Below are 24,840 nucleotides of genomic sequence, written 5' to 3' on the forward strand. Positions count from 1 at the left end.
GTTAGAACCTTATTTATATTACTGTGACATGATGTCATCTAAACAGATCAAACAGATGAATGAGAGCAGTGTGTTTTAAGGAACAGGAATACTTGGCAGATTGAATTTTGTTTTATAAGGAGAATCTGGTAAGAATTGTTAACGTGAGCTCAGACAAATTATGGAAAATTGAACCAGATATGATGGGCCTTCCAGCATTCCTGAGTTAGACAATTCCTTCCCTGTGTCTGCTTAATGCAAGCCAGCCCACCACTGTCTAGTAAATAGACATGTTCTTCTTTTCTTTTTCTCTAGGTGATGTTTACAGAAGAGGATGTCAAGTTCTACTTAGCTGAGCTGGCCTTGGCTTTAGACCACCTCCATGGGCTTGGAATTATTTACAGGGATCTAAAACCAGAAAAGTAAGTTAATGAGAAAGAGTGAACTCGAACATAAATACATGAGCTTTTAGGTTGCTTCTGCTCCTCATCTTGCTAGTAAGTCAGAAGGTATCGAAATCTGCCTTCCTTCTTTTGTGAGAGACTATGCATGAGCTTAACCATCAGGAGCAGATTTTGCCCCCTCTGTGTGGTTGATAAGGTAGGGATGGACAATATACTTTCACCAGTGAAACTTGGGAAGTGGTGGCTCACAGTGAAACAACAGCTGCAGCAGTGGTGCTGTGATAACTACAGAAGTAGTCAAGCTGGTAATAACCGGGAGATCCTGTAAAGTCTGGAACAGAAGCACTGCCATCTCTTTACTTGTGTTTATTTTTGGCTCTACCATGAGGCTAAGGCATAAATTCAGCGCCAGTCCAGTCTCTGAGTTCTATTATCCTGTTTAGCATAAGGCTAAATACTGTGACTGTGGTCCAGTACAATGGAGCCTCAGTTTAGTGAGTGAGCTCAGTGCAGGGTTCAGACCTGTTCTGTTGCCTTCAGTATCACTGTTCTTGGTTTGCATTATTTAATCTGGCTTTCCCCTGGTGAGATCCAAAGCAACTCCCCTTCTAGCTCATACAAAATATGTGGTAGCACCATTCAGTTTTACTACATCCATTGCTTAAATTAAATGAGGCTCTCTGAAAACTGGTGTGTGTGGTGGCTCATGAAAGATAACAGTCAGTGTTTAAAAAACATTATTATAAACAACCCAAACTGTTGTCCCAGGATGATTCTAGCTTATATTTGCAGCTGTTCGCTGTTGTTAATGTGGTGCTCTGTAGATTTTTCCTTTCTCTTTTTCCTTTGCTGTACGTCAATAGACTAAATGACACCCACAGAGCTATTGCTTGAAGTCATGTGATATTGCCCTTATTCTGTTCCAGTTGGCTGGTTCTCTGCCTGCATCTCCTGTGCCAGCTCCAATAAAGCAGGCTGCAGTATGTCAAACTTACAGCCTTCTCAATGTAATGGCCACAACCTTTTTAAAATGATAACCACTGAGAGCAGTCTGCTTGTCTCTTTATACTTCTTAAATATAAGAGCAGAGCAAGCCTTTTCCTTCTGTGACACAAAATTTAAAAAATATGCAACTTTCTGTCATACTTACAGCAAAAAATAAGAAACCAAGAGTAAACGAAGTTGGATTATGTAGGTGAAAAGCTGAAGGAGAAGAGGTTAATCATCTACAGCATAGTACTATGTGATATAAACTTTAAATTCAATTTTGTGATTTTCTTACAGTAGTGATAGAAATAGGACAATATGAATTCATATCGATTAACCTAACAAGGGCTCTCAGTCCTTTGAGCTGGAGACCCTTTCACAGGTGGCCAAAATTTCCACCTGTCTTACTCTGAATTAAACATTCAGCAGAATAAAGATACCAGTTGGTTTTGTAATATGAGATGCAGGTAGGTAGTGTTTAACATGTGCTGTTGCATCATCTGCCAGCAACTCGTTGGACTCAGGTTTGTCACTTTTATTAATCCAGCATCAACGGATATGCATATTACAGAATAACTCCCTGTTCATTGCAGGGAAGTTGGACTCGATGACCTTTAAGGGTCGCTTCCAACTCGTATGATTCTATAAACTCCAGTTATAGCTTTTTGGTTTTAAACTTTGTTTCTGGTAAGTGTTAATATGCTCTACTTTTTTTTTCTGGTCTTAGATATACTATTTTTCATACTAGCATATGATATATGGAGCAGCTATTAGAAATTATCCAAATATGAGCTTCTATATTCAAATGTGAGTCATGGTGCTGCTACAACTACAGGCACATGCCAGATTTTTTTGCTTTAAGAGAAGTTAGAGACCAAGGAGAAAATTAAATGCATGTCAAAACTGTTCACTGTGTGTGAGATGCGCACAACCTAATTTTTCAGGGTTCTCAGCATTACATGCCACTTTGCATTTCAATGCATATCTCTCTCTGAATTCAGTTGCAAGTGACAGTACTTAATATTTTTGCAGAACAAACTGCAGTGTCTCTTCTCAGGGATCAGTGAATCAGGAAATTAGAGCTCACATAAGAAACGGAGATCTCACTGATTTGTCACTGCCACATAGAAAATGCCAAGCTGGGAACTAGTTCTCTGCATTTTCATCTGTCCTAAGACCAGTCAGACGTCCCTTTCTCTTTACAGCTTTGCTAAAATCCCTGAGTATTGTCTATCTGTTCTGCCACCTGTGGTAGGAGTTCTCTGGAAGAAAACAGGAAGAATTATCGTGTAACTAAAGACCTTTATAGAATGAGGTCAGACTAAGGTGACAGCCCTCATTCTGGTATTTCCTAACTTTTAAATGTACATTTTTACAACCTGACATTTAAGTATGGTCCTTGATGCACAGTTAAATAGATGCCAGTGATAACACTGAATGCTTTAGTATTGAATTACATTATTATTGCCATTGTTGAACAGGAGTCAGGATGACACAGACTGGTATAACTGATGTTTATACCCGAGAATAAATCAAGGCATCTGTATAAATAAAAAGAAAATAAAAACTTTGAATAGGGGTTTATAACTGCTAAACATCTAGAACAGCAAAGTATGACAACCTCTGACTATTCCAAACTTTAAGTTTAGAAAAGAAAAACAGGTAGCAGAAAAAAATAATTCTTAAGGGGAGAAAATGCCATATTTTTAAGTAACATCTAGAAAAGGATAGCTTTCTGGATAAAATGGTACTAGAAAATGAGAACTATCACAGGATAATCTCATCTTCCCCTTGCCCCTGGACAGAGTCAAATTTATCAAGGTCACTGTAGGTGTGTTGCTAACCTACTCTTAGAACAGCTGGTGAAGACCCCATGGCCTCCACAACAGGGCTCTCAGTGTTGTCCTATCATTTGTATAGGTGGTGTCTAGAATCTAAGATGTCCCTAGTAGCTAATATGATGTTTCTTCAATGCAGTTGTAGGCCATGCTCCTCGGCCTGTCCTTCCAGACACCCCAGGCAGCACACAGCTCTCAGCAGCAGTCTTGGGGAGATTGTGAGCATGTCCTCATCCCCTTAGTCCTCTCATCTGCAGCCCTAACAGCCCAGTCACTGAGAATGTTCTTACCAGTCAGTCTTTCTATGGATTCAGTCATTTTCATTCCTCCACTTTGATTTCTCTTGATCCATATCCCATCTGAAGCATAACATCCAGAATTGCACCACATCTTCAGAAGAAACATTACAAATCTAATTAGAAAAAGATTTACTCAGATCAGACTGCAAATCAAAGGAATTGGAGTAAATTACTTTGTAACTTCCCAATTGTCCTTCTCATCCTTTGCTAAAAGGTAGGTACTGCATTTGTCCTTCTTTCATTGCTTAGTGCTCTTGCTTCCTCCAGAAGTTCCCAAAAGTAACTGCTAATAGATTTGAGATTGCTTCTGTCAGCTCTGCAAGTATCCTAAATGAAGCTCATTGGAGTTGTTTATGTCAAAGATGGCTTGTTAGAAAAAAGGACTGTTCAAACCACTTGAAAGAACCCTCAGTACATTAAAATGTCAGGTTCAATATATTTTTTAAGACTCCCTGAACAAAAATTCATATTAACAATTCAAAGCTATGAATTAGATTTAAGTGCAGCCAGAATGCATACTCTGGGAGTTGTCATAAAGTGAGCTGAACTTATTTTTAAAAAAGGCAAATGATTGATTTTGCTGGTAAAAGTCTTGTGCAGAACAAGGAGATAATGATGCTTCTAAATTGCTGATGCCGCTCTCTTCTCCTTGAGTTGTCTTAGTGGATTTAATTGAGGTCCTTGGTGGAACAAGGTACTGTTTGGTCACATTGAAGCTGATGAAATGAGCGAGACTTCATCTACACAGTGAGGCCTGTTTCTGTTTAAGTACTGCAGCATCAAGCTGTTAAAAATGACTATACTGAACTAGAAAAATGGGAACTTATAAATAGTATGTAAGTAGTATATGAAATATATGCTGTGGTTTACAAGCATGAATGGAGTAGAAGTAACTTTACCTTCTGAGAATGCATGGGCGTGTTACTTATTTTTTCCTGCTCTATCTTCAGGTACCCAGTTACACCTTGATATAGTTCTACTGTAAAGGCTTCAGCTTACAAGGTGGCTTACATTGTGATACCTTCAGGTGTCCGTAAAAGGGACAGATAACTGCTCTTACAACAGCTTGCATTTAATGCAGCATGCTATAAACCACAGCAATTCATTCATGAGCATAGCTGCTTTGTGCAGAGAGGGAAGATCTGAGAACTGGTAAGGGCCAAAGACTTCTGTTAGAAAATTGTCATCAGCTTCTGCTGAAGCAGGCTGTCCCTTTCTGGGACTTCATGGTGTTGATGATGAAGCTATAGCAGAGATGACTTCAGCCTAAGACCATTCAGTTTCTTGAGATAGTATGGCATTGTGCATTCACTGAAATGTTAAGAAGGTGGACAGTTTGAGAGAATTTTCATCTTTGGGAGTTGCTTGAATAATTCATTCTATTCAGTACTTTCATAACAAAGGCTGAAGTCAAATTTAGCATTCTTTATGAAGTTTCAGATTTTCTTTCCAACCTGAGATTTTGGCTACCATTTCTCAAAAAACATGAAGGGTGGGTTTCCTGCAAAAGAATTTCCTGCAAAACTGAGCTGACTTGGAAAATGAAATTAAATCATTAAAAGCAAAACAAATGGTTTTAATGGCTTTGGCAGAACCATTGATTATGGTATATTGGAGTTCAATATGAAGCCTTAAAGAGTTGACTCAAAACTACAAAAAAAAAAAAAAAAAAAGAGGAAATGAGAGACAGCTACTATGGCCTCGGTTCTAAAATACACTATGAAACAGTGCCAGCAACTACTATTGAAGGCTTTTTATCTCTGAGCAGAAAAAATAACACACCAAATAAACAACTAACAGCTGAGTTAGTTGCAGTCCCAGCTCTACCATGAGCTTCTCCTGTAGCCTGGAGTCTGTCATTCCCCTGCTACTAGGCTGGCTTCCCAGCCTCCAACATGGAGATGGATTTTATTATCTGAAGGCATACGTTTAAACTGAGATCGCTTAGAAGAGGGGTTTATTATTATTATTATTATTTTGTTTGTTTATTTATTTATTCATTTATGTTGGACCATCCTGAGGCTAAAGTGTTGTTTTTTGAAGTGTTGTTTCGAAACAGATTGACAATGCCAGCATCCTATAAACACAGTTAGATCTTAAACTGAGCACATAAAATGGGAATATCTGGTAATGAAAGATTTTCACTCAATGGAATTATAGCTTAGTCTGGCATTCTCCTTCTCTCTTCTCTCTCTTTTTTTTTTTTTAATAATTTTGAAACATTGATTGAGAAGAAAGATTTTTCTCCAGCCCAGATCACATTAACAACTTCTAGTTCTTTTTTCCTTCTCCTAAATAGCAGTAGCTTATTTCAGTTTAGCTGATCCTGTGAACTATAGCTAACATAATTTAATTGTCACAATAGAATTTCTATTTGACAGTGTGGGATAAAAAGCAGCAGTAGAGTGATAGAGATAAAAAAGAGAAGATAGAAAGGATGATGAGAGAGTAAATTTGCTTCCACAGTCAAAGAAAAAATATTTGTCAGTTGCTGTAATGTGGTTACTTTGGTTCTTAATGTCATTCAGAGCTGTTTCACTGTGACAGTTATATTTTTCTCACAGTTAGCATGCTGTTTTCTTTTTACATCAAAAGTAGTTTTTTAGTTCCTAACCATAGCATTGTATGCATTGGCAGATGGCAAATGTGGAAACCCCCAGCTGTCCCACGCATATTGCCAGGGGTGACAGGAAGCTGAAGGAAGCCAAGGGTTCTATATAAGGGCGGATTTAGGGAACGTGAGGCAGAAGGAAACTATGGATCAAGCTTTCAGGGATGAAGGATAAGTGCCTGTAGCAAAGCGGAATCCATTCATTTAGCTGCTCTTATAAACATCTAGTATGAGAAAGTCTTTTGTATACTTCTGGCTCCCTTAGCCCAAGAGAGTCTGATAGTTGCATGGCTACTGCCTTCATCCCTCTAATGGTGGCAAAACATATGAAAAGCATATATTGCATCACAGAAAAGCAGCATGAATTTTCCATAGGAAGTTGATGAAATATAAAATTGATGTTTCTGGGGAAAATTCCACACCCCATGAATTGTACTATTACTCGCAGGGACTCGATGGGCATGGGACAAGATCTGGGATGATTTCTGTGAGCTGAAAACCACTAATGAAGAGCTGGGTCTGTGGGGTTCGGGCATTCTCTCTCCCCTCCAAGCTGGCAGGTGTTTTATTCAGTTCTCTCCTGAAGTATAGGCCACTTATTTAAGGATTATGGTCTCAAAAAGGCATGTAATCAGGCCTGCTATGTTCTAGTACTTATATTTTATGCATCTTCAAAAAATCTGGGGAGAAAAAATTGAAGGAAAGAAGCTTTTATTGAGAAGAAAATGCTTTAATTATTGAACGTGTAGTAGTGACTCAGCTGCTGGCCTTTATTTGGTGAGTTACACAATAACAGCCTGTTCCAAACACAAATGAGTGGCGGAAGATCACCTTTTCAATTATGTTTCAGCACAGAGGCAACTTTTAACAAGAGTTCCACACAACCTTTCCCAATGTGTTAGCTTCATTTCTGTCTTATTTTCTTCCTGCATAAATGGATTAAAGTGACTCTACAAGAGAATGAAAGTATAAAAATAGCTGACATCTTGTTAGGCCACTTTGAGAACACAAATGCATTAAATCTAACTAGGACTGAAGAAACACCATCCTCATTACTGTGTCAGCGCTAATAGGCAGAAAATTTAACAAAATCATATTATTCCTCAGTTTCACCAATCCTTCTTATTTCTTAAAAAAATAAAACAAAAAACAGTGGGGTTTTTTTGCTTTATTTTTTGTGGGTTTTATTTTATTTTATTTTTTGTGAACTACAGTCATTTTTCTGATAGAGACATTGGAGTGCCTTTGTGAGAATAAGAAGTGTTGGCAGGTGGCAAACGTGAGAACACTTGAATTTGGCTTCCAGGCTGAATTTTCATTTATGCTTCTGGACAGAATAAATTAGCAGGGGCTGAGATCCATGCAGCTAGGCTGTGACTAGTCATTATGCTCTACAATCACTTTTATTACTTCAGCATGAATGTATCTACCTTTGGAGTTAATTTTAGGCCCAGTGAATCCAAACTCTCATTATTTTTGTGCTTGCCTTTATTATTATGAGAATAGCTGAAAACCTATAGCTCTGTCCCCTGCTGGAAGCAAATACTCTGTTGGTGTTCACTTTGAACAGCATGTTCTTTCTGAGCTCAGCTCACATCTTCATCCTGAACGTGCTATGAAGTAAAGAGGAGACTCTCTGTGCAACTGCCATAGGCAGTGATTGCTTCAGGCCTGAGATCAGTCAGGCTTTTGGGAATTTTTTTTTTTTTATGGAAGCAGTGAGGGCTTGTTTGCACGTTGAATTGAATCACATATATCTCTTTATTTATCTTAAACGTTTGACTCATTTTTGTTAACTGTAGCCTGTGACTACCTAATGAACGTATCATTGCTTTTTGTTTTACAGCATTCTTCTTGATGAAGAGGGACACATTAAGATAACAGGTATGTGAGGAAACATAATGCCTACAAGCTGATTTACTTAGCATGTTCTATGCAACTTCGTCATTGTTTACATACACACAAACGCATAAGCAACAGAGTTTGAGTACTGGTGTTCTTTCTTTTGGCAATTTATCATGTTATCAGGCTTCGTGGCATATGAAGAGCATGGGTTTTCTTGGTAAAATCACTCTTCTGACTGACAAAGCTTGCAGTCTTGACTGCCTGCCACAATGGATGGAAGGATGTTCCCAGTATGAGTGCCTACTCCAGATTAAATTCTCTCAATGTGTAGCTAAACAGGGGACACTGTGGAAAACAATCCCCTTGCATGAGATGTGTTATCACCATTTCCTGTCCAGGATTATTGTTATTAACTCTATTGTATATTGAGCAAGAATATTTACCAGCATTGTCTTTGCCAAACTTGAACTGTTTCGGCTGACTTACGTATTCTCTTCTGCTTTGAGCCAGAACCTCAGTATTATATAAAGAAAATGGTACATATGCTTTTGGGAAATATTAAAAAGTGGCAGCCAAGTATTCCATGTCAGTAGAGCTTCACAGTGCATGTACCTGTGGCCTTCCTACACAAAGAATATGTACACAGATGGATGGGTGCTCCATTGTCATTTTTACCCATTTTCCAACCATTTTTTATTTGAACAGTTTAAGTGCATAAGTGTTAATAATACCTTTTAGAAATTTGACAAGTCTTTTTGTTTCAATTTATTTAGATTTTGGTCTGAGTAAAGAAGCCATTGACCATGACAAGAGAGCATATTCATTCTGTGGGACAATAGAGTATATGGCCCCAGAGGTGGTGAACCGCAGAGGACATACTCAGAGCGCTGACTGGTGGTCTTTTGGTGTGCTCATGGTAATGTAAAAGTTGCATTTGTTTTCTGGAGTGGTGGCTGGGAAGTAAGCAGACACCTGAGATAACAAATATCACTTTCAGTAGTTAAGGATTGATAGGAAAGTAGATGTGTGACAACTGCTTGATCGTTTTCGTTGCATCAAGAATAGGAAACAAGCTGCCCCTGGCAGCATATGAGCTAACATTTGCCCGTAGACTTTCTCTCTTCTTTATCTCATCTTTCAGTAGTATGTTGTTTCAGTTGGTTGCTTTGGGCCATAAATATTTCTATTCCACAGGAACAAAGCTCGTAAGAGTGCACGCATTTCAGAAGAAATGTCTACCTATTTACTAACCCAGATCTTGTTTGGAATCATTCCCAAGACAGGAAATTTCAGAGGGTAGGGGCATATGCTTAGAGAAACTTGGAAGTGTACACTTTTTTTTGTCAAGTACATTTTAACAACAGTGTATTTTTGATGGTACTCTGAGTGCTTCACAGTTCCTCAGTGGTTTATTTTGCCATTAATCTGCCTTCTTTACATCAGTATCATTCACTTTTGCTCCACTAATGAGATTCAGGTAGTTTTTGGCAGTCAGTATCCCATGTGTCTAATCAGCTGCTGGGAGACTGTCATTCAAGGGCTACTGTTCTGTTTCAAGTTAGCCTCCTTTCCTCTTCTGTATCACTTTACTTTTTCTTGATTGTGACTACTTTGGAATGTTTGCTTTCTTCCAAGCACATGCTGAATCTAGTTTTAAAATTATATTTCTGAAATGGTTTCAAAACAGTTGCTCTTCACAGACTTAGAGATACATCTATTTCTTGCCTGGCTATGCATTGGATTAACTATAAAAAAGCAACAATTTTTCTCCTTTTTTGCTTAATTTTTATAAGTTCTGCAAGATAATCTGGAGGTAGTTTGAATGAAATCAGTGTTTGCGGTAGTTAGTGGTCATTTATTTTTAATCATAAAAGTCAATGAAAAATTGTTAAATTGCAACATGAATTTACCAAAACTCAGTTGTGCTAGGTTGCTAATATTTTACTTGAGATAAGCATCTTTGTCTAAACAAGATAAATTTCTAAACAAAGTCACTCTCATGTGCCTTTTAATGAAGTGTTTGATTCAGTGTTGCAGGGGCAAATTATTAATTTAAGGTAGTCATTAGTCCACGAACTACCTATACCATCTAGAAATATGCCACAAGGAAAAACACTGCAGAGAGAGAGGAGTTATTCATACTAAAAGGTAGTGTTATGCCAAGGCAGATAGGAATAAACCCTTCCAGAAACACACAGAAAGTAAAAGAAAGTTCCTGCGTAAGAGGTGAAGCTCTGGAAAACTTTTATTCAAGAAGAGCTCTTTGAGAGATGTCTGACTACACTGTTACTTTCAGATGATGAGAAAGACTCCTTACGTTGCTCATGGTAGCTGCAGTGTTTGGCATGGGCATGCACTGCCAAAAGAGGCTGTCAGAGTAGGATTCAACCCCCTTCGTGCCAGCCATCTAAAATTAGGTCTCTGGAAGCTAATGTGCTCCCTCCTGCACCCAGCCCATCTCTTCGGTCTCTGGTTTCTTTGTTGCCAAGGAAGACAAAAATAAGATCAAGGGGAAGGTTGGTTTGTGGCATTTCGATGTATTTAAAACCTCCATGAGCACTGCAGGTTTTTTGAAACAGTTATTCACAGCGTCACCTCACCAAGCATAGTGCTGTCCTTTGAGCCTAGTTGCCGTGCACCTCTCTGCAATATATTCACATAGCAGAGATGAGGTTGCCATCCTGAAGTGTGAAAGCTGCAGATCTGTCTTCATGCTCAGGGCACAACCTCTGCCAGGTAGCTCTAGTTCCTGTGTGATTGGAGCTGTTTTAGACAGCGATATGTTACACTACCTATCAAAGAGTTTGTTTAAATTTTGTTTACCCTAAGCAAACAAATGGTTTCAGCAAAAGTAACAACAGGAAGCAAAGTGAAAACTAGTGAGCATATTTGAGGAGAGGGCCTACATTGCTGATCTAGCTGGTTGACAGCAGCTAATCTAAGGTAAAAATTGCAGTTAATTACCTGAATTTAAAAGGACATCCTTATTTTCCAGAGGCACGAATCCATTTGTGGATGCTGAGCACTTTTGAATCACATATGTTTGTTCAGAAAAATCAATAGGTTATGTCTCCTATAGTAAATATACCTCAGCCCTTTAATTTTTTTTATTGTGTGTTTAATTTTGGAAGATATCTGTGCCTTCTCACTATCTGTCTCCAGTTAAAAAGAAACACTGATGCATTTGGTGCCTAGATTGGTTTTCTTTCATCCTCTAACAAACTTGGCTCTTTGCCATGTGTTTTTTGCTAGGCGTTTTTTTTTTTTTCCTCAATCTCTCTTCTTCATGCCCTCTCCCAGGGATTCCATGTGTTAGAGCTGGAAAAGATAGGAATCCATTTGAAGAGAGTAAAATTGTTTTAATTGTAAGCTGATGTTTTACGCCTTTGACTACTACTGGATACCTTAGAGAAAAACTTATTTAATCAGTTCAACCTTTTTTTATATCAGTTAATTGTGTTGTGGCAAGAAAAGGAGATTTCTGTACACTAGAAGTACACAAGGATTTCTGATGCTGTCTTGGGCTCTGCTCATCACTTGTGTCTTCTGTTAGGTCAGCTGTTTTTATGCCAATCTGAAAAGCTCATGAGAACTCAGTAGCATCTGAATTCACCCTTCGCAAGCATTCTGCAAGTACCTACCTGTTATTTAATAAGAGATGATGACTGTTTGGACCCAATTAAAAATGTGCTGGGGAAGTTGTGGTCTATTGTGTCTAGACTCTTTTTTTTCTTTTTTTTTTTTTGCCTTCCTGCATCTTACCTATTCTATTGATCATTTTAGATAGAATGTTGCTCTAACACTATACAAAAATTTTACATCAAGAGATCTGCATGAGCAATTGACTTACCATTTTTGAGAAACACCACAAGATCCTTGATGCTCACAGTACCATTTCTGATGCCCAGGTAAACTGGTCTGCAGCAGAACATGTGCAGGTCCCTTGGAAGGTGGCTCAAAGGAGCAGGTTTGTAGTTCATCGTACTGGATTACAAAGCCACAGTCATCACAAAAGTTGTATATCTTTTAACTTTGGGAAAAAAAGCTTCACACCATTGAGCATCATGTCAGCAGACAGTGGCTGTAACTAGAGAAGGCAGGGATGACATGGCTCTGTAGGCAGTCCCAAATAAAAGGAAATGAATTTGTATTTATTCTTCAATGTAGTGAAATCTGTACAAGAAAGGAAAATATTCCCCTTGCTAACCAACATATTCTATTCTATGGTATTTCCCCTTTAACATGTACAGTGGCACTGGAAAAATCGATATAATGCATCAAAGTAATAAGATCTTCTTTTACAAAATCCTATCATAATATTTTATTCCCATTACATGGGATGGCCTTCTTAATGAACTGTATTTTGAACATTTATGCTAGTTGCCACGTGAAGGTATTAAAATCTTTCAGAAGAAATCAAATTCATTATGTTTCATATATAGCTAATAATGATAAATAAAGTATTTTACTGATAGTGGAACTGAGTGACCGACCAACTCCCAGCTTCTTCTAACAAGAGTGTCTCTACCCTCCAGAACTGAGTAATATCAAGTCTTTTTTGTAACTTCACTTTTTGTCCTAGGCTCACAGTATGTAGTCAGATTTGGGCGCGGATTATTTGTGCAGTCTGCTGTCCTTCCGTCTGCTAGGAAAATTCATCTGGCAATTACCCCAGGCTGTGGATTGCCTTGTAGTTGCTCTTCCCCAATGACCTAGCAGGATCACTTCTCGTATCCATTCCCACCAAGCTTGTTCTGTGGTTGTATTAACAGGCAGCTGAACTGGAGCAGGGAATATTTGCCTTTCTTGCTGAATATTGGTATGTAGAGGAAGCCGAAGTTGGAAGGAGACAAAGTCTTCTGAAGTGCTGGCTACAAGAGGGCAGCTCTCCAGAATACCCAAGAAGTGAGTTGTTGGGAGGCAGGGAGCAAACCAACAGCTGGTTTACACAGATGGGAAAGCAGGAAGAGTGAAAAGTGCATTTCCCAGCAAAACTATGGATTTCACTTTAATAGCCAAAAATGCTGTCAAGTTTCTCCACACCTAGGCTCAGCTCCCAGTCAACCTACCATGACCCATACTACTCTGAATTTATGTGAAACATTAGCAGCAGATGCTTGCTTCTGTTTTCATGTTTAGGTTTAGCAAGGCTCTTGATATTGAAAAAACAAAACAAACAAACAAACAAAAAACCCTGAAAAACAGGAAACTAGATTGTTAGCCAGCATTTTCATTTTTCATATTTTTCTTCAGTTTCATTGTTTCATTTTTAATCTTGAACAGATTTTAGAATCAGGTCAGCATTTATAGGAACCAATGCTTTTTTCCAGCTGTTGCTCAGTTAGAGTTCACTGAAGTCAAATGCTCTGGTATATTTAACATGCTATAATGGCAGTTCACTTTAAATATTGATGTTAAGTGCATCTCTTCTGAATCTGCATTAGTCTTAGCATTAGACTTGTAAAATTGTTAACAAAGTACTAGCTGTTGGAGAAGTGCAGTAAATATTCCCTGCAGCCTCTAGGACAAGTCACTTCCCCTGCTCCCTCCTGCAACTTCTATTTTCTCCTTCCTTCCTTCCTCCTTCAACACTGCATCTGAATTTCTTGCCCTGAGGTTGCTTGTTCCTGCAGACACACTGCATTTGCAGATCTGACTCTGATATCCTAGTGGGTTGGAGCTATGGTTGTCATCTTCCCATGTAGTCGTTGACCAAGCAGTAGCATATATCTGTTGTCAAATACATCAGCAGCTTCAAACTCATTTCTGTCTAAATAAATGAGCTGCAGCAGTCACTGTTAGTGCTGTTAAGTTAGATCTATTGAACCAACAAAGTGACATGAGGAAACATAAGTGAATATTAGCTACTTGCGCAGAACATAATGGAAACTCTTTAGAAATCATGATGATGGTTTCATATAATATGTGCCAGTTTTGTTACTGCCCTGGGAAGTGATCTTATCTGCCCCTCATCACAAGGATATATGGCTATTTTTGTCAGAACAAAGGCTCTTACAGGTCAGAGTTATTTTGAGCTTCTCTGTCATTTAGGCAGTTCTAACAGTTTTATTCCATCACATTTCTTTCTAGCAGACAAGCTGCTTTTCTCCACCTTTACCAGGCAGCTGCTCTCTTGACTTTCTTAGACCAAGCAGGAGTTAAAACATTTGCATTTTCCAAATCTGTATTTTTCAGTCATACACACATTTTTACAGTATTTTTCCATGCTTCTGGCTCATATTTAATTACTTTGAGGTAATTTGTTCATAATGCAAATAAAACCTTCAATTAATTATAATCAGTTAGTTATATAGCTTTTAAGCCTCTCATCTGCCCTCTTCACAAAACTAGCCTAACAGTTTCATAGGAAGAGTTTTCTTATGCCTTTATATATGTATATATATTTTTTTTACAGCACAGCTGTATTTAATCTCATATAAGAGAGAGCAGTTAAGGTTTTGTGCACAAAAACTACATAGGGTTGCAGAGTCTGTCCTGCTTTAAGAGGTATTAAATTACAGTAATGAGTGTTAATTAGCGGGTACTTAGAGATTCAAAGCCTGAATCACAGTTATAAGTGGATAACTGTTCTCTTTTCTCTTAATGGACATTGTCCACCTTTATACTTGGCTGAATTATGTTCTTGGTTTATTTTTAATTGCTGATGCATAACTCATCAGCTGCCACTGATAGCCCTGTGAAACACTGCATCTAGAGCTACATGAAAGACCTGCTATTGAATCCGTAGTAGACAAGACTGTGTTAAGTATGCAGTCAATCAAGGAGACAAGATTGTATGACAGTGGCATTTTTAAGAAGTGCAAATATGCAATCAGCAAAGTTGATAAGACTCAGATAAAAAGAATCATAGAATTATAGTATATCCTGAGTTGTAAGACACCTATAAGGATTGTAGCTGCACACAGCACCACCCAAAATCCAAACCGTACATCTGAGAATATTGTCCAAATGCACTGTGGCAGTGTGGGGCTATGACTGATGCCCTGGAGAGCCTGTTCCAGTGGCCAACCACCCTCTGGTGAAGAACCTTTTCCTAACACCAATCTAATGGTTCCCAGACGCAGCTGCATGAGATTCCCTCAGAAGGGCACGCTGGATCCATTTGCCCCACACCACAATCTATGCCAAACACCAAAGAACAACTATATCTGTTCAAACTAAAGGTCGATTCAGCCAATAGCATCCCTCATCTCCAATATTGGCCACAGAACAAGTACTGGAAGTAGCAGCAAACAAGACACTTCTCCCCAGATTTATCAAAATTTACTATCAAGTATCAGTGTAAACAATTTAAGATCCTTGAACTAAGTAATCATACTGGTCCATGATATTCTGCATAATCTAGGCGTGCTGTATCTTTTTTTCCCTCACTACTGTTTGTTGGGCTGTTCTCAATTTTTCGGTTATGTTTGAAATAAATAGAAAATGGTTGTGGTGTGTGATGAGCTATTCAGGCTACTACTCAACACTTACTCAATTTACCATTTTTTGTTATTCCACAGTTTGAGATGCTGACAGGATCATTACCATTCCAGGGAAAAGACAGAAAGGAGACGATGGCTCTTATTCTCAAGTGAGTACTGGAATCTATTTCATTCCTTTAACTATGAGTTAGCTGTACCCTTAGGGCAGCCTATAGGACCAAGGTATATGAAAGGTAGAGAATAATGATGTGTTTAATGAGTTTTTCAAAGCTTTGTAAAGCATTCACAGCTAAATCTTGTGTGTGGTTCTAAAATTGCCTTCAGAGTGAATAGCAGGAAGTGAATTACTAAGCAGACCTTACAAAAGAAATATGTATTAGTTTCTGTAATACAAAATGTCATTATCCATAGAGAAATGGAAATAGATTTCTGAAGGACAGCTTACATTCCGTTGTTTCAGGGTTTCACTTCTTTTGCTTAGGGAATTTCCCACTCATTTAGCATTAAGTGCAGGCACAAGTATTTCAGAGATTGGAGCTTATCCTTTATTGGTGTTACATTTCTTCTCTGTAGCTGTGAATCACTGAGGGAAAAGTTTTATTCTCTCTAATCAATCTGATTTATTAATATTATTTTCATGATGCTTTATTTCTTTAAATTTCTCTTGATTCCCAGAATTATTCCAACAAACTAATTTTTTTTTTTAATTCCATAGGAAAAATACCTCTTAAGGTTGCAAAGAGTGTTAAGAGAGTCATTAGGTCTATTCCAGTTTTGCCAATGACAAATCATACTTTAACTTCAACAGAATAAGATCAGTTCCTCAGTTTGTACTGTGGTATGTTTAGGTAGTAGTGCCTTTGGTCAGCAAGTTCATGTTCCTGCTTCTCCTGGTTGCTGCTATGCCCCTCTTTAAACCACAGTGTAGAAAATTTTTGAAAAATCTATTTTCTTTTCAAGTGTTGTGTCCTTTCAGAGCCAAGCTGGGAATGCCACAGTTCTTGAGCATAGAAGCCCAGAGCCTGCTGCGAGCCCTCTTCAAAAGGAACCCATCCAACAGATTAGGTACTCGCATGCATTAAATCACTGCATTTGTTACATGTGCTCGGCCTTGTCAGATGATGATCATTTCATTCAGACCATCTTCTCTGAGAGTTATCCTCTTCATTACGTTTGCATTTTACATGCCTTTCTAGAATGCAGGAAACATTCATCAATACTAGAGAAACTTGCAAAGAGCACAGTCAAAGCACTGGAATACAAAACATGTTATTAGCTTTTATTTTATTTTTTCAGGGAAAAAGGAGAGTGGACCACCAAAATTTATGAACTCTGTAAGGCAACTCCTGCATATAATAATATAGAGAACTTGTATGACAGGGATCACAGGGATCCTTTTATTTATTTATTTATTTATTTATTTTATTCTGAGTAGATTAGCTGCAAATCTGAAGTGGGGAAGTAAAGGCAGTAACATTTATCATGAGCCCCTCTATTCTAAAATACATTTTGATGCTCTCTCATTTTGGTTGCTGGGAACATTTTAACAGTAGTTTTTCTTCATTGCCCTAAACGTATTATGTCCTTTCTCATTGACGTATTTTCTTTCTTTTGTTAGCCATTCAGTTTCAATTGTGATAAACTACAGGGATATATTGCATTTTGTATCTTATGCCATCTCTGTCTTTATGTGAGAGTTTTATTAAGAAATGCATTATACTTGGTTAGGTCATAGACCATACCTGGGACATAATTTTCATTGAAAATTTAATCTTCAGTTTTTATGTGGAAAAATAAGAGTAGTCATATTGAGTGAATAATACCAAGATAATAGTGTTGTCATCTTTTTCATTTAAAAATCATATTTTGTTCTGTGAAAAAAAAATGAAGGTTTATTTTTACCTCACACCTTTCTCCTGTTTTGTTGTGGTTTAGATGAGTAAGGGAAGAATTTGGTTTTAAAGGAAAAGGAAAAACCAAAGGGCAGTGTGGAATGACTTCTAAGTACACATCTTATACTTGTCCTGGTTTCCTTCTTTTGTTCTTGTTTTGTTCTGCTCTGCTGACTTTGTGGCTTCCCACAATTTGCTGTGCAACCAAAATGTGCTCCAGTGAAGTCAGTGGGAAGTTCTGGCTACTTCAAAAAGTTAATCAGTTAAATAAACAAAGTTCCTTGGCATTAGAAATGAGCTATGACAATTCTGGCTCCACTATTTTCTCATTCTGATGAAGGAGAAACTTATTTTTTAAAGCTTATAATCTCATAAAATTGAAATAGAAAGTTTTCTATGCATCAAATGTATCTTCTTCATCTTCTCCAACTGGAATATTAGGAAAGAACGACCGTTTCTTTGGCCTCTATGCTTTATCTACTGGCACATGCTTTTGCTTTATAGTTTCTTTTTCAAAAGTTTAGGTGTAGCAGTTGAAAGCTTCTGAAGGCTCTCTGTATTTTAACTGATTGAGAATCAGAATGAAGGATGATGAGAACAGATTTGAAGAAGAAATATTTATGTGATTGGCCTAAATGCTGGACAGAAGTCAGCAAATAAATGCCCTGTTTCAGCTTTGTAGATTTTAGCTTTTTCTGGGAAAGAAATAATGGTCTAAAGTAAAAGACAAGTTGAGTTAGACATCGTGTTTTGAAAAATCTTTGGAAAAATATTGGAGTATTCTAAAATTAAATGGGAACTATATTATGGATCAAATGCTTTTTTAATCCTTGTTTCAGGTGGTTGCAAATCTGGAGAGTAAGAAGTTCTTCTGTAAGAAGCTAGGCTTCAAAAATCATACGATTCTGACTACCATCTTGCTTTTTGCTGATTGATTTTGACATTTTAACGAATAGAATTAAAGATTGACTAGGAACTCTACAATTCTGTTTTAAATCTTCAAACTCTGTATTATGAATGAAAAATTACTAGAATTGAATGGAAAGAGAGAAGTTTATAATCCTGTTTATCTGATTTTGCTTTGAAGTCTGACACTCATTTCTTTCTAACAAAGTATTAAGTAATGGAAATTATTGCGTTCTTCAGCATCCCATGTTACACACACTGTGTGTCATTTTCTGAAGCGATATACTCTACTGTACAAATAGTCTGCATAGCACGACTTTGGTAGTATTACTCTGATTAAATACAATAAATTGCAGATTTTGAATTGTCATAATTTTATATTGCTACAGCAGGTTATCTGTAACATCAGGCAAAGAACGTGTAAGCATCTTAGAAAGGAAAATGTATGATAAAAGTATGAGTTTATTGCATGTATAGTAATTAAGCTATGGAGTAATTCTCATATACCCAGAAATCTGGATCTGTTCAGGTGGGTATATGTATCAAGAACTCTTTACACTAGTGAGAGGTATAAAGGTTTCAGAGGCCTCAAAATTAAGAGTTATGGCCAAGAAAGTATAAAGTAAAAGCATGTGCTTATGGTAGATTCAGCAGAAAGGCCAAATAAGTGGTTATTTTTTCCTTAGTCCCAATTAGTTTAAATTATATGAGAGGACAGGCTTTAAAATACAAGTTTCTCTTTCATCAGAGTTCTGGAAACTCCCTGCTCATTTTGAATATTCAGATAATCAAGTTTCCTGTTGTCTCCCTTCTTCCCTTTATTGTATTTCAAGGCTCACCTTTTCCATAAGAATTCAACCATCAAAAACAATTAGGAATAAGACATTCTCCTGTTACTGCATGCAGACACTTTTATTACAGGCATAAAACAACCTTAGATAATTGAGTTCCCGCTTATTAACATAAGGCAAGTTTTATATAAATCCTTGCACTCTATAATGTGTTTAACCTGGCAATTTGATCTGAAAGCATCATTTGTCATCTTGTACCCTTGTGGAACTGTAGGGCAGAACTTGCAGGCAGTCTTTTGATAGTATGGATCATTCTTCACAAGTGGATCTGATTACAAAGTTGTAGTTTAAGTGAAGTTAAAAAAAGAAAAACAAACAAAGAAATCCAGAGGAAAGGGTAGGCATGTGGTCATAGCTTGTGCCACCATGTACTACAGTTCAGTGGCCTTCTCAGTCCTCATCCTTATTCCAAGAACTGCCTATCTCCATGAAGCAAGACAATCCAGATGGGACTTCTTCTGGTCTTGTTTTCTCTATGAAAACACATATCTTTACAGTACCACTGTAGATTTGTAGACAGTAGATGAATGGCCTCAAATGTGGATCCGGAGAGGCTCTACCATAAACACCTCCACTGTAACTTCCCCCTTTGATTTCCACACAGGGCCAGGATGGCCCTGAGGGGCTCTCTGAACTGCCCCCAAGGCTAACAACCTCAGACTATGTCTCTCCTGTTTCAGAGGGGACTGGGTCACAAGCCACTGCCTGCAGCCAAAGCACAGGAGCTGAGTGGCAGCTGTGGGTTATACCAGTAGATCTCACAGCAGGAAAGATCAGGGATTAAAAACTGCAGGAAGAACTGAGTCTTCAATGCAATGTAAAATCAGCCGCTTTGAGTTTGAAGTCCTTCAATCTTTGCAGGCTTAGGCTATTACCATCCTAAACCTCTTTAATACACCAAGCTAGCCAGAGATGGAGACAAGCCATCACATTCCCAACAGCATATTCTTTCTGTGCCAGAGCTCCAAGGTGGCCTCAAGTGGGAAATGCTAATTTTTCAAACAAATACCCATGTCAACTGCGAGCTAAATTCCTTACTACACACTTCAGTCCTCCACAAACAAGAGGTAGTTATGAGTGGGCTTTCTCCTTGGTTCTGATTTCTGTTTTTATAGGGAAAAAAAAAATGTAGTTTTCAAATAGATCATTTCAAAAGGTGGGTCTTTCCCATCACACAGTGGTGTATCCATAAGCCGACAAAACAGAAAAAAGTGAAAAAGTGCAGAGAAGATTGAATATATTGCCAGCTATCCTCAGCCTAGGAAATGCTACCAATAACTCAGGAGTGTCTGTAGCATTTATCCTTGTCCTTTGACACTGCTTTTGGCACTTGAGTTTTATGCCCATTTAGTAAAGAGCATTGACTGCACATTACAAAGTTTCCAGTCACCACCAACTGAGCTTAAGACATTTTTCATGGATATTTCTTCTCTGAAGAGTTATAAAATGCAATTCTTTTCCGAGTTACTTAGTTGGTTTCATCATTGACTTGCTGAAATCAGAATGAATCAGCTAGGGGTATCTAGTAGAGACTGCATGGAAAAACTATGCTAAGGAAGACATAAAACAAGCCTTATTACTGTCTTAGTCTATTCTTAGTACAGGCTTAGTATATTGTTGGTGAATACCCAGAAATCATAAACTGTCTCATGGTGAGCAAGAACAGGGTAAGCATGTGTAATACAAATGCATCTAAATTCTCTCCTGATCTCTACCTACTTTAAGCTCAAGCAAGGAGTTTCCTGAGCCTCTAACGGTTTGTCAATGAAGCAGATTTCTTCAGATTTCTTTTTCACACGTTTCTGGTCTGCTCCTGAATCTATATAAGTATTTTGCATGTGTGTCCTCTTTTACATGGAATTCCACATCACACAGCTGGCTGCTGCCTGAAGAAAGACCTCCAGATTGCTCTGTACCTGATTCCTACCAGCATAATTTCTGACCTAAATCCTGTACTTGAAAAGTTCACAGAATCACAGAATTGTAGGGGTTGGAAGGGACTTCTGGAGATCATTGAGTCCAACCCCCTGCCAAAGCAGCTCCCTAGCCCAGGTTGCACAGGTAGGTGTCCAGGCGGGTCTGGAACGTCTCCAGAGAAAGAGACTCCACCACCTCTCTGTGCAGCTGTGCCACTGCTCCATCACTGCACTGTGAAGAAGTTCCACACATTTGTGCAGTACTTCCTCCCTTTGCCTCCCACTCCTTAGATATTTATAGACATGGATCATACCTCTAAAAAATATACCCTTTACTAGGTGAGGGAATCAACTATATTCCACACTCGCATTGCAGGTGTACCACAGACATATAATGATGCAATGATATTCAGTTTTTGTCCTCTCTAAGACTTGATTTAATAATGGGTTTTTTTCTACTCATCATAATCCAAAGACCTGACTTCTGCTTGGAAAGGGTCACCTCAGCACACATAATTTTTTATACCAAGCTAGAATTATTTATCCTCACGTGCGTCACTTACGTTTGTTTATACTATAGGATTACAAGGATAGGGAAGTAATCAGACCTGTATTCCTTTTGGTTTATTATCCAAAAGACCTGACATAATCCTGCATGTTATGTTCACAAAGTCTTTGCTTTTTGTATTCTTTCATCAGTGAACATTAAGCAGACTGTAGGAAGCCGTTCCTGATCAGTGCATTTTGGCAAACATTGGTAATGTCTTTTACACAAGGAGAGCAGATGTCACATTTTACAAAAGCTGGAGTTGACAAGAGCTTTCTAAAACTGCTTGTAATGTTGATCTTCAGGAAGTACAAATACTGCATTTAAAAAGCGGAGTCCTCTGAGGTGCTGATTGCCTTTTGCAAGATGGTTATTAATCCTGAGTCCTTTAGGGAATCCAGGCTGATCAGCATCCTTGTAAAGAAGTGCTGGGTACCTTTCAAAAACTAGTTTCAAAACTGTAATGTGAAGCCTTTGCTTCCAGGTGTTATTTCTCCAACTTAAAAAAATAAACAACAAAAAAAAGTACTATTAATAAAGTCAAATAAAAAAATGGCTTGCTAAGTCATCTATGACACTTGTTTAATTATTACTGAATACCTGCTGTTTTTTGTTGTTGTTGTTGTTGTTTGTTTGTTTTTGTGATGGCATTGAAGCAATTCATTTCAAGAAAACAAAGACAATAACAGTCTTTCTAGATTAAGATTCATTACCTGATCTCAGAGGAATATTCTTAAATCTCTAATAGAGTACTTAAGAGGAAATTAACACTATTATCAGTGAAGGAAAGATGTCACTGAGAGTGATGACTTTGATACCCATGCAAATTTGGATATGATATTTGAAGAGTGAACCTGAAGTGTTGGCTTATCTCAAATCATTTGGAGCCTTTTGGTAGTTTGAGTCTGAACTTACTTGTAGTGCAGTTTTTCCTACCTGTAGAGCTGGGGGAAGATTAGAGAAGATTTGGCAATCAACAGCAACCACAGCTGGTGGCAGGAGGCAGCCATAGCCTTGAAGGCTCCTTGAAGGAGCATCAGGACATTTTGAAACCTCTCCTGGCCTTGCTGGTGTCTGTGATCTGCTGCAGCTGAAATCCCATATCTTACTTGAAGCCCTAAGAGAGGTGTCTTGGCAACAACCTCACTTAAAGAAAAATAAAAACCCTCAGCCATCAAATTTTAATTAATAAAGTGCCATTGTTTGTACATATGTTTGTTTATACAGTTATGATGGTTCAGGTTTTCCCTGTTAGAAGAAGATTTTAGATAGCATTCTGGTCTTATCAGAAAAAAATAAATGGGGAGGAAAATTGGAGATGTGCCATGCAGCACTCTACTAAACATGACATTATTTTGATTCTTTCTTTCTTTTGTCAGGTGCTGGATTCGATGGAGTAGAAGAAATTAAGCGTCATCCTTTCTTTATTACTATAGACTGGAATGTAAGTGGAGAAACCTTTTAATTTTTTTCATTTTTCTGAGCTAAATTTTAGAAGGCCAACTTCCATGTTTATCAGAAAGGTTAAGAGATCTCTTAACGTAGAAGACCCAATATCTAGAGCCTTTTAAGTTGGTTCCTATATCTCCTGCATATGTATAAATGCTTTATTAATGTATCTAAATATGAAAGAAACAGAAAGCTGCTCGGTTTTCTCTGACTTCTTTTATGTGTTGTTTGATAGGCTGTCTTACCACATTACTGTCTGAGGCTGTTTATCTAATTTCTACATTCAAATCTGCATCAACTGTAAGAGCTGAGTCAGAGTTAAATGATAAGCTTTAAATGAAAGAATTCCTGTAATATTTGATATTCTCTATACTCAGCACTGATGAGGCCACACTCAAGTTCTGTGTTCTATTTTGGGCCCAGCACTACAAAAGACATTGAGGCCCTGGAGCATGATCAAGGAAGGGCCATGAAGCTGTGAGATGTCTGGAGTGGCTTGTGAGGAGCAGCTGAGGGAGCTGGGATTGTTCAGTCTGGAGAAGAGGAGGTTCAGGGGTAGCCTTATCACTCTATAGCTACCTGAAAGGAGGTTGTGGAGAGGTGGGGGTTGACCTCTTATCCCATGTAATTAGCAATAGGACTAGAAGCAATGGCCTCAAGTTGCACAAGTGGAGATTCAGGTTGGACGTTATGAAGTACTTCTTCAAGAGGGCGGTCCAGCACTGGAATGGGCTGCCCAGGGAGGTGGTGAGTCACCAACCCTGGAGTGTTCAAAAAACTTGTAGATGTTGTGCTGAGGGACATAGTTTAGTGGGAAATGATGGTGATAGGTGGATGATTGGACTGGATGATCTTGTGTGTCTTTTCCAACATTGGTGATTCTATGACTCTATGATTCTATATTTTAGTTGCAAAGGAAAACAGAGCCAAAGAACTGGATTTGAAGGAGATGCTCAAAAGAGAAGCTGATGTTCTCAGTTCTTATTCTTTTATGTTCCATACTGATGTACTTGTCTGCTCTCATTGGATCTGGCAAGTGGACTAAATGCTATTTTTATTCTTTGCAATGTCAGGAACTTCCAGGAATCCTTTTCTCTCTTGGAATTATTCAGAGTATCTCCAGGTCCTCTCTTGCATGTGTCTGAACATGTAACTCCAAGCACCCCAAGATTTGCAAGTTCACCATTTCCCAAACTCAACTACTACTGGCAGCAGCTGGTGTACAGCAGGTTGTGCTATGTCATGCCAGGGAAATCATAAAACTTCGGAAGTAGTTTTGTTGACACCTTCTTGTCTATTTTGCCCTATGTTACTATCAGGCAGAATTTGACTATTCTAGAGTACTGTGATAGGTGCTACAGAGATGTACTAAATAGCAGAATTTCCAGAGAAGTGCTTTTACATTACTGGATATACAAAACATCCAACCAATACAGGTAACAGTAACTCCTCTTACATCTGGTTGATGTTTCATTGAGGCAAGTCATTAGTTTAACATCAGCATTCAAAATTGGAGCAGCAACCATTTTATCAAATATCAAACATAGTTCCAATAAGACATGCCAGACAGACATGATTCATAGAGTGGTAAACATGGATTTATTTTATTGCTATCAGATACAGCTCATAAAGCTAGTAGTAGAGTTTATCTAAATATTTAGTTCAGACTTACAGCAGAGTAAGCCTTGCTTTTTTAGTATTGTATTTTTTCAAATTGACATTTTTAAAAAACTTTGGAGGCAAACGCTTTTTGTTCATGATTTTGACATCTGTCAGTGCATCAGAGCTCTGTTTTCCACATCCACTAGTACTTTGTTGTTTAATTTTGTCTGATTTGTGTTGTGGTATTGTTCTGTCTCTTTAAAACAGGT

At 38.0% G+C, this 24,840-nt stretch overlaps 1 protein-coding gene across 1 annotated transcript in view; it reads left to right on the top strand.

The window, feature by feature from the left end:
- The window catches only part of RPS6KA2 (ribosomal protein S6 kinase A2), a 157,998-nt gene that overhangs the window by 97,203 nt on the left and 35,955 nt on the right, over positions 1-24,840 (top strand). The window contains exons 6-11 of the mRNA XM_065731237.1: positions 295-401; positions 7,965-8,002; positions 8,737-8,879; positions 15,487-15,557; positions 16,385-16,473; positions 22,900-22,964. Coding sequence (XP_065587309.1) covers positions 295-401; positions 7,965-8,002; positions 8,737-8,879; positions 15,487-15,557; positions 16,385-16,473; positions 22,900-22,964 — 513 coding nt within the window. The remainder of the gene's footprint in view (positions 1-294; positions 402-7,964; positions 8,003-8,736; positions 8,880-15,486; positions 15,558-16,384; positions 16,474-22,899; positions 22,965-24,840) is intronic.

This window comes from Cyrtonyx montezumae, unplaced genomic scaffold, assembly GCF_038088225.1.
Source record: "Cyrtonyx montezumae isolate F1298 unplaced genomic scaffold, pur_monq_1.0 scaffold_0, whole genome shotgun sequence".
NCBI lineage: Eukaryota > Metazoa > Chordata > Aves > Galliformes > Odontophoridae > Cyrtonyx > Cyrtonyx montezumae.